The sequence below is a fragment of the Pan paniscus genome, chromosome 3 (assembly GCF_029289425.2).
Source record: "Pan paniscus chromosome 3, NHGRI_mPanPan1-v2.0_pri, whole genome shotgun sequence".
Classification (NCBI taxonomy): Eukaryota; Metazoa; Chordata; class Mammalia; order Primates; family Hominidae; genus Pan; species Pan paniscus.
In genome coordinates this window covers 55,299,878-55,317,633 of record NC_073252.2, presented here as the reverse complement: position 1 = coordinate 55,317,633, position 17,756 = coordinate 55,299,878, and the positions used below count along the sequence as shown (strand labels likewise).

At 36.2% G+C, this 17,756-nt stretch overlaps 1 protein-coding gene across 2 annotated transcripts in view; it reads right to left on the bottom strand.

Moving 5' to 3' along the window:
* BTC (betacellulin) overlaps positions 1-17,756 on the bottom strand; it is a 55,462-nt gene that overhangs the window by 12,861 nt on the left and 24,845 nt on the right. For both annotated transcript variants that reach the window (XM_008957722.6, XM_024928584.5), the window contains exon 2: positions 13,582-13,680. In XM_008957722.6, the coding sequence (XP_008955970.1) occupies positions 13,582-13,680 (99 nt within the window). The remainder of the gene's footprint in view (positions 1-13,581; positions 13,681-17,756) is intronic.

Here is a 17,756-nt window from a genome sequence, read left to right as displayed (position 1 = left end):
CTAGAAAACATCGAAGAAATAAAGGATACCCTATCTTACTATTTAAATTGGTAGAATAGAATAAATAAAAAACAAGAATAGGCAATTAACCAGTAAAAACAACCATCATAACCAGATAATAGTTTTAGTACACTGGAAACAGTGGAAAGAACACTGGATTCAGAGAAAGAAAATTCGTGTTTAATTTTTAGCTATGCCTTTCACTAGCTGTATGAGTCTGGGCAAGCTGATTAGGCTGTCTGAACCTTTGTTTCCTCATCTGTAAGATAGACATGATAACATCTACATTGAAGGGCTGTTGAGAGGTGCAGATAAAAAGGATATGTAGAAGTTCATAGCAGAATTCCTGGGACAGTAAACTCCTCAGTAAATGAGTTAATCCCAGAATCTTAAAATCTTGGCAATTCTAACAGCAATCTCGTATAAGTATGAAGAATGCTGACCTAATCAAAGAGAAATGTATGGAAAATGTAGATTTTAGAGGAAGTGAACAAGCAATTGAGTTATGGAGAATGTCAAGAGCAAAGGCACAGAGTCAAGAATATGCAGGTCTAATGCAGGCAGTGGGAGGCAGATTTCACTGGAATGGAAGGGTCCTGAAGGGGAACAGCAAAGAATGGCTGCAAATGAAAGTTAGAAATCTCAGATATCAGTAGGCTGAAGTGTTTACACTTGAAACACAAAGCAAGAGAGAGCTGAAGATGATTCCTATGGATGAAATTAAATGGTTACATAAAAATACTTTAAACTGTGGACCATTTTGTCACCATATTATATAAGAGAGTATAGACTGGGCTCTTAGTGGGGGCAAAGAGAAAACCAGGGCAGACACATACAATGTGAGTCTGGGCGAAGGGGAGGGAAGGCAAGGAGATTAACTCAAGAGGCAGAAGACTTAATGACAGATCTTGTATGAACCGGAAAGATTTTTCCAGATTTGCAAAGCATACCTGCCTTTAAATATCAAAGTCATTTGGCTATGTATCCTAAACTTTATTTCTCTAGTTGCTGTGCCCCTTTAAATGCACCCAGACTTTTGATAAACACCATGCAGAGTGTGATACCAAAAAGCAAATTAACCAGCAGCTGCTGAATGCAGTGATTTGATCAGCCTTTGTTCATCCAAGCAGCACAAATCTATGCCAAGGAAATATTTGCCAGGTCCTGTTTTGATCGCTCACAGAGCTCTCTCCTTTGCCAAGTAAGCATGCTCTTAAATATTCCCAGCATTATTTAGATTTTAAAACATTTCCATGCCACCAGGCAGAAAATGTCCAGCGATTTCTTTATGGAACTTTAAAACCTGAAAGAAAAATAAATCACACATACTGCCACACATGCACATAAACACACACACACACATACACACATACATACACAAACCCAGATGGGATCGTCTCTTCCTTGTGAAAATGAGAAAGCTTATCAGCATTCTTTTTTTGAACGGCACCTAAAATTTCAGTGCCTTATAATCCAGTATTCATCAAGTTCATGTTATCTAAATATTGAACTATGGAACCCAGTGTTTTCTGCCCATCATGAGACCTGATAATATAGGGCATGGGAGGGGGAATATACCCATCCATTCCAGAGATATTTATCAAGAAGGAAAAGTTAATCCTATGACAAAATAGGGACTGGTCCTAAGTGTCGTGTTTCTCTGCTGTAAAGTGAATGACATAGTCTTGAAAATGTAGCAATGTAGCAACCAGAAATATCCCTCTGGTCCTAGAGGTGGTGGGACGCAATCGATTTTTTTCCTCCCACATTACCCTTTTCCAACTCAAATTCCAAAAACAAAATATGCCCCTTTCCCAGAGAATTTCACTGGAAAAGTACATCCACTAGTGGGCCAGGCTGCAACACAATCTCATAAGTGGATGGGCACCACAGGTAATATATACCAATCTCTTCACAGGACTCTATATTCCAAAGATGCTAAACACCAATTAAATAATTTTAAAATATATTTTAAAATAAATGTCACTTTAATGGAGATAAAGTATAAATAAAGTATAAATATAAAGACACGACATTTATGTTAAAAAAAAAAAAAGAAACCTTTAGGGTTACTGCAGGTCAGTGGATGTAAAAACCTAACTCTAAGGGTTTGCAAAAGGAATCGGAAGCAAGGACATCTTTCTTAGATCACACAGCAATTAGACAAGAAGTAGTCAACCTCTTTGGGTCATATGGGTAGTTACATGAGATGTACTGGATTCCCTTGGGCTAAGCCAAAGTGGAGGAATATGGCAGACACCTAAATGACTTAGTTTCCATATGGAATTTTCCTCAATTTGATGGATGTTTTGATTAAACATAGGATAGTTCCTTAGTCTCTATATGATTCTAGTACTCAAGACAAAAGAGGCTTTGTGATGCCTTTGTGACTAAAACTCTTCAGAGTAGATCCGTTAGGTGTATCTTTCATAAAACCTTTGCTTATTTATTCTAACAGTGTTCATCCAAATGTATTCAATAATTTTGTAGATGACATTAATATCAGCTACTGTATTCTGAAGTCAACTCAAAGGGCAATCAATACTACAACTGTTATTACAGTGCTTTTTTGTAATACCTATTACAATAGTTATAGCCTTATAGTATCTCCAGCTCCGTAGTTAGATGCATAGTTAAATCTCTATGTACAAATGTAAAGGGAAAGGCTAAACTTTGAAATAGACGTCTCAGGTCTTAACAAGGAGACTGAGGAAGAAAAACAACTATAAATTCATCCTCCCACACAGATAGGAAGTAGAGCCTAGGGCTTTGTTATTTTACTCCTTGGCTTCCAGGCATCTTCCCAGTAGGGATTTCCTCCTTTTACAAATTTCTTAGGCCAAAATGTGAAGAAGAAAGTTTTAGATATTTAAAGTTAATTTTCTTTTTTATCTTGCCAGCTATCTCTGGTCAGGGAAATGTAAATTCACAGTGTCCTTGAAGAAATACAAACTTTGAAAATTTATTTAAATTGAGGATTCCCATTTGTCTTGCATCCAATGACATTTCCTACAGAAAAGTGAAAGGGGACGTTACATCTCACAGAGGTACGTGTTAACTTTTTCTGAGCTACTAGAATTTGCTTATGTAGGAGTTCAGTAGCATGATATGGACAGATTAGCATGTCATTTTTTTTTTTTTTTTTTTTTGAGACGGAGTCTCGCTCTGTCGCCCAGGCTGGAGTGCAGTGGCACAATCTCGGCTCACTGCAAGCTCCGCCTCCCGGGTTCACGCCATTCTCCTGCCTCAGCCTCCTGAGTAGCTGGGACTACAGGTGCCTGCCACCACGCCTGGCTAATTTTTTGTATTTTTAGTACAGACGGGCTTTCACCGTTTTAGCCAGGATGGTCTCGATCTCCTGACCTCGTGATCCGCCCACCTCAGCCTCCCAAAGTGCTGGGATTACAGGCGTGAGCCAATGCGCCTGGCCAGCATGTCTTTTAACTAGGAGGGCCCTGCCAACCATTTCTGAGCTTATAGGAATGGGCCTTCACCCAGAGCTGCCCTTTTTCATTTAATCCCTTTGGAGGAAAAAAAAAAGAATCAATATTGAAGCATGGGTATCTTTGCATATGTTTAAAAATATTCATGGCTGGAGGCAAATGAAAATGAAGGGACAGGAAGAAAACTTATCTTTCTCTTGTTTTCCAAGAATGCATGCTATGGAATTCTTGTGTCCATGAGGAATCCATTGCTCATTCTCCTTTGCAGGCTCCTCCTCGCCTCCCTGAACCTCTAAAATTTTGCAAATACAGCAGGGCTGGATACTCTTTCATCTCTTCTCCTTCCTGGGTAAGCGCATCAAGACTCCTGTCCTAAACACATCTTTATGATAACAATTTCTAAATTGAGTTTACATCCTAGTTTACATCATCCCTCACTCCCAACTGTCCAACTAACATCTTCACCTGGATATCTAACTGGCATTTCAACTTAACACTATCAAAATAGAATATTTGATTTTCCCATTCAAACTTGGTCTTTCCTTATCTCAGTAAATCATATCCATTCTTCTATTATTTCAGCCAAAAATCTTGGAATTATCTTGACTTATTTCTCTCTTACACTACATCCAATGCATCAACAAACCCTGCCGGCTGCATTCAAAATACATGCAGAATAACCTCACGATCTCCACTACCCTGGTCTGAGCCCAGTAGCATCTCAGACTGGAAATAGCTTCTATGACGACACCTTTAACTAGTCTCTTTCCTTCTGCCTTTGCCCACTTGACTATCAAGTCTGCATACAACAACCAGAGTAATGCCATTAAAACTCACTCAGAGAAAAAAGCTGAAGGCCTTATACTCCTTGGCAAGGCTCTATTATACATTACTCATTACCTCTCTTTCTCTGTTACCTTTCTGACTTCATATTTGACCACTGTTCATTTTTGCATCCTTGACACCTGGATGACAGCCTGCTGCATAGTAGGTGCTCATAAATATTAGTAAGATGAATGAATGCATCACCCAAGTTAGAAAATGATACTGTCAGTACATAAGATCTGTTCCTGCACCGTATTTATTTATTTTTCAAGAACCTACTGTTCTCATTTGCATTTTGCCTTCAGGAAATTATTGTTATTCTTATTATTTTTAGTATTTTTCTCACATGTTCCACATTTTGATCTTCCCATGTGATTCTAAGCAGTTTAGGATGGTGATTAACAACACACTTTCTAGAGAGATGGTGTCTCTGAATTCATGTCAGGCTACTTTGTTTACTGTGTGATCTTGAACAAATTACTTTACCTCTCTGTGCTGCAGTGTCTTCATTTGAAAAAGGGAATAATGTAGGTACGCCATAGGATTAAATGAATTTATATACATAAAGCACTCAGAACAGTCCTTGGCACATAGTAGGAGATAAATAGATGATGGATGCTATGTTTTTATTAAAAGTGTACTTGTTGATGATGATGCTATACCCCAAAGGAATAAAGTATAATAAAATAAATCACCAAATAAAGGAAGGAAAGGAGGGCTGAAGGAAGGAAGGAAGGAAACAAAAAAGTGAAGAGGGAAGGAGAATGAGAAAGAGGGTGGAAAGGGGAAGAATATTGATTTAAATAATTAATGCTATTGTGACCATCATATAAGAGTAGACCCATCTACCTTAGATTCTGAGAGATCAAGCTCAATTATATTTAGCATAGTCTACCTATTAATTTTACCTGATGTTTTAAGGTAATGCAGTTATTTTAGCCTGATAATGTGAAAGGACAGTGGTAACATAAACAACACTACTCAATGCCACAAAAATTTCCAGAAGCTCAATCCTTAATTAGAATTTTCAAAATCAAATCAATTGATTTTCAACACCTCTGGAATTGTGTTCTTGAGATTTTTTTGTTTGCTTTGTTTCTGTTTTCTAATAGGCTACTAGAAGAAGAGTAAACCAAAGAAATAATTAAGCATTTTTGCTCTGTATTTCTGGTTTCTCATTGATTTCTCAACATTTGTCCACACATAGACATGTCGAAGTCTGTTTTCTCTCCATCTCTAGATAATATTTCTCAAATAGTAAAATGTATAACTGTTTTTAAGCCCATTTGCAAGAAAAAATTCTATATCCTATACAGAAAAATACTAAATAATTTTTTGACATTATATTATTATTGTGATATTTAAGCAAAGTGATTTTCCACCAAGTCACTAATGTATTTGTATTTTAATTATGCCAATAACTTTACCAAAATAATTTACAAATAATATTTTCTTAAAATTATCGTAACTCAGTGACAAGTTGCGTCCTGCATGGTCTTAGTGTGCCACAGGCCTAATCTCTCATTGTGTATAAGCCAGTTTGCCCCATGTAGAGACTACAGTATATGGTCTCTATTTTTAATTTGTTTAAAGTCAAATACTCATTTTTGCCTTATTTGCATAGTTTTCGGCTCTTACATTTATTATTTATAAATAATACATTTATATTTAAGATTGTAAAATAATTTACAATATTTACAATAATTTTACTAAAATATTTATAAGATCTATAAATGCAGGCTTAACCTCCTGAATGGGAGAGAAAGGGAACATACAACAATAGTGAGAAAAAAAGAATCAGGGATTAATAAATTTCACTTTTCACGGATGCTGAGGAGGTGGGGAGATAGCCAGAGATTGGCTGAAGGATACAAAATTATAGTTAGATAGGAGAAATAAAGTTCTAATGTTCTCTAACACTGTAGGGTAGCTATAATTAACAATAATTTACTGCACGTTTTGAAATAACTAAAAGAGAAGATTTTGAATATTTTCAACACATAAAAATGGTAAATGTTTGAGGTGATAGATATGTGCTAATTACCCTGATTTAGTCACTGCACATTGTATACATGTGTCAAAATAGCCCACTGTATCCTATAAATATGTATAATTATTGTGTTAATTAAAAATCATAATAATAAATTTTAAAGAAAGCAGAAAATACACCAAAAAATAATTATCTGGGAATGTCCCCAGACCAAGTCTCAGAAAAGAAATTACAACTAATTCAGAGAAAATTATGGATTTGAGTGGGTGAACAAAAATAACTACTTCTTCAGTGATCCTCCAGAGGAAAAATTAGAGATAAATGTAAAAGCTAAAAATTATGCAAATAATGCAAAAATGAGTATTTGAATTTAAAAAAATTAAAAATAAAGATCACATACTGTAGCTTCTACACTGTGGGAAACTGGCTTTTACACAATGAGTGATTAGACCTGTGGCACGCTAAGACCAGGCAGGCTGCAACTTGTCACTGAGTTACCATGGAAGACGTGTGATGGGAAGGTCTGCATTGATGGGCATAGACCAAAATGAAAATTTTGGTGCTGGAAGCAGAAAACTGCCTAAGACAACAAAATGGCTTAGAATGAGAGACTGGGAATTATTCTGTTCAAGGATTTCCTTAGACCCCTCTTTTTGTTAAAGGGTGTTAGAGAGACATAAAAACTACATCTATTTGTAGTACATAAAAAATTAGAAAACAGCGCCCATCAACCAATGAATGCATAAAGAAAATGTGGTTTATATACACCATGAAATACTACTTGGCCATAAAAAAGGAACAAAATAATGTCTTTTGTAGCAACTCTGATGGAGATAGAGGCCATTATTTTAAGAGAAGTAATGCAGGAATGAGAAACCAAATAGTGTATGTTCTCACTTATAAGTGGGAGATAAGCTATGAAGATGCTGTATTAGTCTGTTCTCATGCTGCTAATAAAGATATACCCAGCACTGGGTAACTTATAAAGGAAAGAAGTTTAATTGACTCGCAGTTCCACATGGCTGGGGAGGCCTCACAATCATGGCAGACAGTGATTGAGGAGCAAAGTCATGTCTTACATGGCAGCAGGCAAGAGAGCTTGTGCAGGGGAACTCCCATTCATAAAAACATCAGGACTTGTGAGACTTATTCACTACTATGAGAACAGTATGGGGGAAATCGCCCCTATGAATCAATTATTTCCACCTGTCCCTGCTGCCTTTGACACCTGGGGATTATTACAATTCAATGTGAGATTTGGGTGGGGACACAGTCAAACAATATCAGATGCAAAGGCACAAGAAAGCTTTAATAAATTTTGGGGACTGAGAAGGGAAGGATGGGAGTGGGGTGAGGGATAAAAGACTGCATAGTGGGTATAGTGTACACTGCTTGGGTGATGGGTGAACTAAAATCTTCGAAATCACCACTGAAGAACTTATCCATGCAACGAAAACCACCTGCACCCCCAAAACTATTTTTTTAACTTTACTTTAAGTTCTGGGATACATGTGCAGAATGTGCAGGTTTGTTACGCAGGTATACACATGCCACAGTGGTTTCCTGCATCTATCAACCAGTCATCTAGGTTTTAAGCCCCCCATGCATTAGGTATTTGTCCTAATGCTCTGCCTCTCCTTGCCACCCACCCCTCAACAGGCCCTGGTGTGTGATGTTCCCCTCCCTGTGTCCATGTGTTCTTATTGTTCGTTTCCCACTTATGAGTGAGAATATGTGGTGTTTGGTTTTCTATTACTGTGTTAGTTTTCTGAGAATTATGGCTTCCAGCTTCATCTATGTCCCTGCAAAGGACATGAACTCATTGTTTTTATGGCTGCATAGTATTCCATGGTATATATGTGCCACATTTTCTTTATCCAGTCTATCATTGATGGGCATTCCCCCAAAACTATTGAAATAAAAACTGTTTTAAAGAAAAGAAAACAGAGGAGTAATGTCATCAAGATGACAGAATAGAAAGCCTTCAACTATCCTACCCTCCATAAACACACTGAGTCAACATTACAAAACACAGACAAATTCTCTTGTAAGAAATTCAGAAAATAGTTGAGAAGCTCCTCTCCTCTAAGCAAATGCAAAAGCAGCCACATTGAAGAAGGTAAAAAAACCTGAGACAGTCTCTCATCATTATCCTTACCCCTAACACGGCACCATATGATCAGAAGAAAAGTTCCCAGGTCTCAGAACAAAGAGAGTTGGACTAGCACAAAGGCTTGAAGGGCCCCCAAATCTTCAACTAGACTGATTAATGAGTCTCCTCCTTCATAAGGCCAGTGCATGAAGACAGGAGAGGTAGCTGTTTTCTCTAATGCACAGACACCAACACAGCAAGTTAAGAAAAATGAAGGAACAGGTAAATATATCCTAAAGAAAGAAAAAAAAAAACACTAATGAAATGAAGATGTATAATTTATTTGACAGAGAATTTAAAATAACTATCATAAAGATGCTCAATGAAGACAGGAGAACAATACATGAACAAATTGAAATTTTCAACAAAGAGATAGAAAATATTTTTTTAAATCAAATATAAATTTTCAAGCTGGATAATTCAGTAACTAAGCTGGAAAATTCAACAGATGGCTTCAACAGCAGACTATGTCAAGCAAAAGACAGAATCAGCAAACTTAAAGACAGATAATTGGAAATTATACAATCACAGGAGCAAAAAGAATAAAAAGAATTTTAACAAGTGAAAAAGCTTAAAGGGCTTATGAAACACCATAACACAGGCAGACCAATATACATCTGATAGTAGTCCAAGAGGGAAAATAGAAAGGGGCAGAAAGATTATTCAAAGAAATAATGCCCCAAACTTACCAAATCTAAGGAAAGAAATGTACATACATATTCAGAAGACCAACAAATTTCAAAAACGTAAACTCAAAGAAATCTACACCAAGACACCTTACAATCAAATTGTCAAAAGTTCAAGATAAACAGACAATTTTGAGAGGAGCAAGATGAAAATTACTTTTCACGCACAAAGAAACCTCCATCACACTCAGTGGATTTCTCAGCAGAAACTTTGTAGGCCAGAAAGGACTAGGATGATATATAGTCATCCATCACTTAATGACAGGGATATGTTTGGAGAAATGCATTATTAGGCAGTTTTTTCATTGAGCAAACATCATAGAATGTACTTACACAAACCTAGATGGTGTAGCCTATACACACCTTAGTTATATGGTATAGCTTATTGCTCTGAGGCTACAAACCTATACAGCATGTTACTGTACTGAATACTGTAGGCAATCATAACATAATAGTGAGTATTTTTATATCTAAACATAGAAAAAGTACAGTAAAAATATGATATAAAAGTTTGCAAATAGTATATCTGTATAAGGCACTTACTATGAAAGGAGCTTGCAAGACTAGAAGCTGCTCTAGGTAAGTCAGTGAATGAGTGGTGAGTGAACATGATGGCCTAGGACATTATCATAAACCACGGTAGACTTTATAAATGTTGTACTCTTAGGCTACAATACATTTGTATTATTAAAAAATTCTTTCTTCAATAATTAATTAACTTTAACTTACTGTAACTTTTTTATTGTATAAACTTTTTAATTGATTTTTCCTTTGACTCTTATAATAGCAGCTGAAAACACAAACACACTGTACAGCTCTACAAAAATATTTTCTTTGTATCTTATTCTATAAGCTTTTTCTATTTTTTGTACTTTTAAAACTGATGTCACAGAAATAAAAAGGATTATATTAGACTACCATGAAAATTGAATAACGAAGAAGTAACAGATAAATTCCTAGAAACAAACAACCAATCATGATTGAATCATAAAGAAACAAAATATGAACAGATCTATGACTAATAAGGAAATTGGTCATAATCTAAAACCTCCACAAATAAAGGCCTGGGCCCAGATGCCTCCACTAGTGAATTCTATCAAACATTTAAATATGTAATTCCAATCCTTCTTAAACTCTTTCAAAAAATTGAAGAGGAAGAAACACTTCCAAACCCATTTTACGAAGCCAGTATTGCCCTGATACCAAAGTTAAACAAAGACATTATAAGAAAAGAAAACTACAGGGCAATGTCCTTAATTAATATAGACTCATTCATAATTCATTTTGACAAAATTCAACACCTTTTCACAATAACTTTTAACAAGCTAGTAATAGAAGGAAATTACCCCAAAATAATAGGCCTTATATGTAAAGCCCTTAACTAACATGGTACTTAATGGTAAAAAATTAGAAAGCTTTTCCTCCAAGATCAGGAGCAAGACAAGAATGCCCAGTCTAACCGCTTCTATGCAACATAGTGCAGGAAGTCCTAACCAGAGCAATTAGGAAAAAATAAAATAAAAGGAATCTAAATTGGAAAAAAAGAAATAATTTCATTTCTGTTTGAAGATGACATGATCCTATACATAAAAAATTCTAAAGACTACACACACACACACACACACACACACACACACAAACTGTAAGAACTAATTCACAAATTCAGAAAAGTTGTAGGATACAAAATCAACATGAAAAACCAGTTGTATTTGTACACACTAATCACGAACTATTCAAAAAGCAAGTAAAAAATAAGCTAATTTACGATAGCATCAAAAAGAATAAAACAAGTAGGAATAAACTAAAGAAATGAAAGACTTGCACACTGAAGACTATAAAATATTAATTAAAGAAATTAAAGAAGACAAAAATACATAAAAAGACATCCTGTTTTTCTGGACTAAAAGATTTAATATTGTTAAAATGTCCATACTACCCAAAGTGATCTATAGACTGACTATCAAAATTCCAATGACTTTTTTTTTTACAGAAATGGAAAAACAAATTTAAAATTCAAAGGAAACTACAAAGGACCCTGGATAGCCAAAACAATCTTGAGCAAGAACAAAGTTGGAGTTATCGTTCTTCCTGGTTTTAAATCATATACAGCATGGTACTGGTATAAAGACCAATAGAACAGAATAGACAGTCGAGCAATAAACCCATGAATATATGAACAACTGATCTTCAGCAAAGGTACTAACAATACGCAATGAGGAAAGGGTAATCTCTTGAATAAATGATGTTTGAAAACTAGATATCCACATGCAAAAGAATGAAATTGGACCCGCTTGTTATACAAAAATCAACTCAAAATGGACTGAAGACTTATATTTAAGACCTGAAACAGTAAAATTCCTGCAAGAAAACATAAGATAACACTTCTTGACATTGGTTTTGGCAATGATTTCTTAGATGTGACACCAAAAGCACAGGTGACAAAAGCAAAATAAACAAGTGGAACTATGTCAAATGAAAAAGCTTCTTCACAGCAAAAGAAACAACAGAGTTTGGGCTGTGCAGAGATAGGGTTAGAAGTTATAACAGTGAAGAGAAATGGAAACTCAAATCCATTTTGATGGGTAAATTAGTACTGCTTTTCCTGAAGACAATTTAGCACTATACAAAACATATTGATTACACATATCCAAAATACATAAAGAACTCTCACAATTCAATAACAAGAAAACAAATAACCTAATAAAAATCAAGATCTCAATTAGATACTTGTATGCCCATGTTTACTGTAACATTATTTCATAAAAGTCAAAAGGTGGAAGCAACCCAAGGGTCTACTGACAGATTAATGGATAAAGAAAGTACGGTACATCCATAGAATATTATTCAGCCTTACAAAAGAGAAAAATACTGCCATTGTGACAACATGGATGAACCTGAAAGCAATTTTGCTAAGTGAAATAAGACAGTCACAGAAAGACAAATATAATATGAATGCCTCTACTTATATGAGGCATCTAAAATAGCCAAATTTATAGAAGCAGATAGTAGTATGGTGGTTCCTGGAGGCTTGGGGAGTTGCTATTCAATGTGTACAAAGTTTCAGTTAGTGCAACATTAATAAATTTGAAGAGATCTGCTAATCTATAGTTAACAATATTGTATTGTCCACTTTAAGATTTGTTAAAAGGGTAGATTTCATGTTAAATGTTCTTACTACAATAAAAATAAAATTAGAAAACACATTTAGGATGATGATGAGGAAGATTTTTGAACATTGTCTGTCATCAAATTATGGGATAATTTCCCAAAGGAAATGTGAAAAAATGCCATCATTGAAGACATTTGAAACCAGACTGAAGAAAAACACATGAACACATAAAGTTGGCCTTGTTCTTCTGCCTACATGGATGACAAGACCCAAACATGACCTAAGACACCATTAGATTCTACAGCCGATGAGCACCCTCTGACCACCCACTACTGTGAGGGATGAAAGGGGAAAATTGGGCTGGAACTGATGACTCACATCAGGAAGACTTGCTCAGTGTGTTCCTGGCTCTGTTACAACTTCCCGAGGGTGCTAGGAAAGGAGCAGTTTGCACCAAGTCATCATACTCCCAGTTCATAGAAGTTTCCAGGGAATACAGGAGGCTCTTCTCTACTGCACCCCACTTTTTTAATTGGTCTGTGTTTTGTTTTCTTTTTTTTAAGTCAGAAATAACCCCTGTAGAAGACCAGAACATACAATCTATACAGAACAAACAATCTATACAGAACAAACATAACCTTAGACCAGGGGTCAGCAAACTGTAGTCCAAGGATCAGATCTGGCCCACAGCCTGTTTCTCTAACTAAAGTTTTATTGAAACAGAGCCAAGCCTATTCATTTGCATAGTGTCTATGACTGCTTTCACAGTACAGTGGCAGTGTTGAGTAGTTGTGACAAAGACATCATGATCCACAAAGCCTAAAACTCTTACTAAGGCCTTCACTAAAACCTTTACTAAGGCCAAATCCTGCCTTAGACTGATAAGTTTGAGAACACTAATTCAAGCATCTCCAAGGTAAAATATGTAAAATCCTTGCCTTCTTCCCTTCTTTTAACTATGAAATAGAAAAGAAAAAAAGAATTTAACTTTGGGTAGAATATGTCAGCTTTTCCTGAATCCAGTCCAAGATATCACATGCTAGACTCTGGAACATGCATCTGTGACCCAAAATATAGTGGCTGACTGGAGGCTCTAGAATCAGAAAGACCTGCATTTGAATTCCAGATTTGCTGTTTTCCAGCTGTAAGACCTTTGGCAAGTTACTTAATCTTTGTAGGCTTCTCCTTGAAATAAAATAAAAAATATTATCTAGCTCAGGGGGCTCTTGTGAGTAGTGATTAATTACTGTATATAAAGCACTTAGCACAGTGACTGGTACCTTAATATATGTTCAAATATTTACCTAGTATTATGAGTACTATTATTATCAGAAAATTAAAACTCAGATTTGAATATAAAACTTGTTAAACTTTACCTGCACAGTTTTCCTCAGGGTCTCCACAGAGGAGGCCATTCGTTTCAGGACTTCTGGTGGAATTCCCATCTGCCACCACACAGTGAAGGATCACTAGACCTTCAAATTCAAAACAGAACCAAAACCAAACATGAAAATTTGCTTATTGTGAAACAGTCTATCAAAGTCATCACCCATTTCACCCATTTATGAAAATAACAAGACTATGGTTTCCATTTCCAAGTCACTCACTCCCAGGAAGGGATACAGAGGCCAGCATGCTGCACATTTTCAGCTCATTGCTAAAGAATGAATTTTCAAGCCACCATCACTTATATCTAACTATGGATCTTAAGGAGGAAACTTGGTCATAGCTTGTGAAAGAGCCTTATAACAAAAGCAGAAGTAAGAGCAGCTGAATTCCCAGTCCCTGAGTGAAACTACTGATGAATTTCCAGGGAGAGTGAATGGTGAACCTGCACGGCAAGCAAAGTGCCTTCTCCATTCCACAAAGAGCCAGCGTTCCCAGGTGTTAACAACTGAATGTGCTTCTTTCTGGGGAGATATTTGATCCATGAGAATTCTTTAAAAATTTTAGGCTCCTCCAGCCAAGAATCTCTGTTTCTGAGAAGGACGGGGCCACATGTTTTACGAGGGAGAGAAGAATGCCATGCTGTGGTTAGAATGGTTCAGAATACAATGTGCAGTCCTTGTGTAGATACTGATTCAAACAAACCAACCAGAAAAGGTCACTTCTGAGATAATCAGGGAAATTTGACACTGACTGGACACTAGATAATATTAAAAAATTGTTATAGATATTTTAAAGTATGATAATGATATTGTGGTTTAGGTTACAAAACAGGGTCTATATCGTGTATGTGTGTGTGTGTGTGTGTGTGTGTGTATAATTATGGATAAAATTTATGTATCTGGGGTTTGCTTTAAAATAATCCAACATGAGAAGGAGGATACGAAGAAGTGATGAAAAGGCATGGATGAAATAAGGTTGGCCACATATTGATAATTGCTGAAGCTGATGGTGGGTATATCAAGGTTCATTATGTTGTCCTCTCTGGTTCGTATATGTTTAAACATGTCCATAATAATAGGAGGGAAGAATAGAAAAAGAAAGGAGAGGAGGGAGGAAAGTCAAGGAAGAGAAAGATGGCTTAGGAATTAGCTGGTCTTGAGTTTAAGAGCTGTTTTTGCCAGATAAGTATGAAAAGCACTTAACACGGTGCTGGTAGGTAATCAATGTGCAATAAAAATTACTTATTGTTATGCAACTGACAAGAATAAAGTAGCCTGTCCACCAGTTGTATTGAAATTTATACATCTAATGATTTCTAAACTTATGGATGTTCTCCAACTCAATTTGGTTCAACAAACATTCATGAACATACAGGAACACACAGGTGAATAGGATGTGCTAGATCGCTAGATCCTCAAGTTGCCCCCAAGCTGTGGAGCCAATTAACCATTACACAAAGTGCTACTACTGCACCGGAAAGCAACAGTGGCCAGCAAGTTCAAAGGTCAAGAGTTTTCAAAAGGGTCTTTTGAAAGAGAGGCTCTTTTTTACCTATCTAATTGGAACATGTTTTCAAAGAAAGAAATGTACCTAGCATGGGTAACAGTGAAGAGAAATGGAAACTCAAATCCACTGGTGATGGGTAAATTAGTACTGCTTTTCTTGAGAACAATTCAGCACTATACAAAACATAAAATCAAATACACACACAATGTATAAGTCTTAAATTCAGTAATTACATGGCTAATGGTTTTTCCTAAGGAAATAATTCAGGATAAATAAAGAGATTTAGCTGCAAAATGGCATGAGTTTAAAAAAAATGTAGATTACCTAAATAACTGACAATAGAGGATTAAGTACATTGAATGAATTCATGCAATAAAATACTATTCAGCCATTAAAAGATGATATTCAAACATGAATAGAACATCTTGTGTTCCTAAATAAAGCAGACCACAGAATAATAATATAGCGTGATCTGTTTGTGGGAGTATGTACTCATCTGTTTGTGTATGTGAGTTTAAGTGTGATAAGTGTAAAAACCTATCCATATAGTCAAAAGGTGAATAAGTAAATAGAGAGTTGCTCACAATTTCCTTAAGTCAACATTTTTCTTAATTTTCCTTATTTGTACTTTCTAATATTTCTAAAAGCACATTTTATCTGTTGCAACAAGAAAAAAGGAGTGACTCATGTATTTCTTTTGTAAATTGCAATTTGGCTACCAAATTTCTAGATTATTTACACGTTTACTCCCAGCACCTGCCCTTTCCTTCACACTTAGAACAAGTAGAAACAAACAATCATTTAGGGCTTCTGAAGCACAGGAATTTTATATTACTCATCTTTGTAATCCTGGTGCCTAATACAGAATTTAATGAATATTCAACAAATGTTAAAAGACTGAGTGAATCAATCTATAAATGAACAAGAAAAAAACTCTTTATATTCAAAAATCCCAAGAGCAATTTCTACTGGAAAATAATAAAATATGTTTAATTCATTTCTAAAATCCCATCCATGGGCTTTCTTCACGGGCAGTAATAGGAGAACTTAATCTCTTCTAATGGTGAGAACAACAACAACAAAAAAACTCTAAATCTCATAGAGATTCCGCATCTGCAACCTGAGGATGGTAGTATCTCCTTCTCGAGGTTATTGTAAAACTTAAGTTTATTTTTAAAAAGAGCACGTGGCTTGGCACATACTATACAATTTGCAGTCCAGTTGCACGCCTTCTCACTATCACTTATAATTTAACCCATTATTCTCCAATTCTGCTCACAGAGGGAGTTCTAATTCCTTTGAAACCCTGCTGAGGCCTTCAAACATCCCCACAGGCTGGGGGCTATGGCCCAGGCTCCTTCCGCTAAGCTTTGTTTCACATGCTGGTGTCAGTTGGCAAAAGGAGTTTGCTGTCCTCACAGGTGGAGGCAGAGTACTGGGGCGGAGGTATCCTCAGCCAAGCCAGCTCCCAAACCAAGCAGAGCATGAGCTGCTCCTCTTCCTGCCCACCCCAGCAACCTACAGGTCACAGGTTGGTGGGTGTGAACCAAAGCAAGCCTGAAGAAGCATTTGCCTGGCCTGCACAGTTTTTAATAATTGAATCAAAGCAGTTCATATTAAACCTGAATTTTCTTCTTCCATTGAAATAGTGGAAGGTCCAGCAAGACAGATCTGAAATGCTTTCCTAGCAACAGCTGGCTGCAACTAAGAAGCAGGTGACTCCTTTAAGTGCCCCAGAACCCATGAGGCTTCCTGCACTTGTTTATTTTAACTACTCAGGCCCTAACAGGTATTTGAGTTTGTGATCTGTAAAAAGAGACTCAGAAATCAGATAAATGCTCACAAAACTATCTACTAAACAATAAAGGCTGCTATAAAGAGAAAGGACACTCCTCTTCATTCACAATTCAATGAATATTTATTAAGCATGATGTATTTGACACTGGTGCAAGACTCAAGACACTGAAGGCTCTAAGATAACAGACACAGGTATTATCATTAACCTTAAGGAGATAGCATTCTGGTAAGATAGACACAAACCTTTTTTTTTTTTTTTTAGACAGAGTCTCACTCTGTTGCCCAGGATAGAGGGCAGTGGTGCAATCTCAGCTCATTGCCGCCTCCGCCTCCTGGGTTCAAGCAATTCTCATGCCTCAGCCACCCAAGTAGCTGAGATTATAGGTGCCTGCCACCATGCCTGGCTAATTTTTGTATTTTTAGTAGAGATGGGGTTTCACTGTGTTGACCAGGCTGGTCTTGAACTCCTGACCTCAAGTGATACACCCATCTCAGCCTCCCAAAGTGCTAGGATTACAGGCATGAGCCACCAAGCCTGGCCTGACACACAAATCTTTAAGGTACAGTATAATATGTACAACAACGATGATAATGCAGAAGTAATAGGATAGAGAATCAACTCTGCCTAGTGGCAAAGACTTCATGGAGAAATTGAGATTTGCCATGAGTTCTTAATGAGGAATAAATGATTTTTAAAAGCATCAGTTAATAACTTTTACAAAAACAAAAAAATGTGTAAGCAAGATAACAATCATAATGTGTTAATTGTTTCAGCAGTGGATAATATTTATGTGGTCATAATAATGTCAATATTGATAATTTAACAAAATATGTTCAGAAACTCAGGGCCAGTAATTAG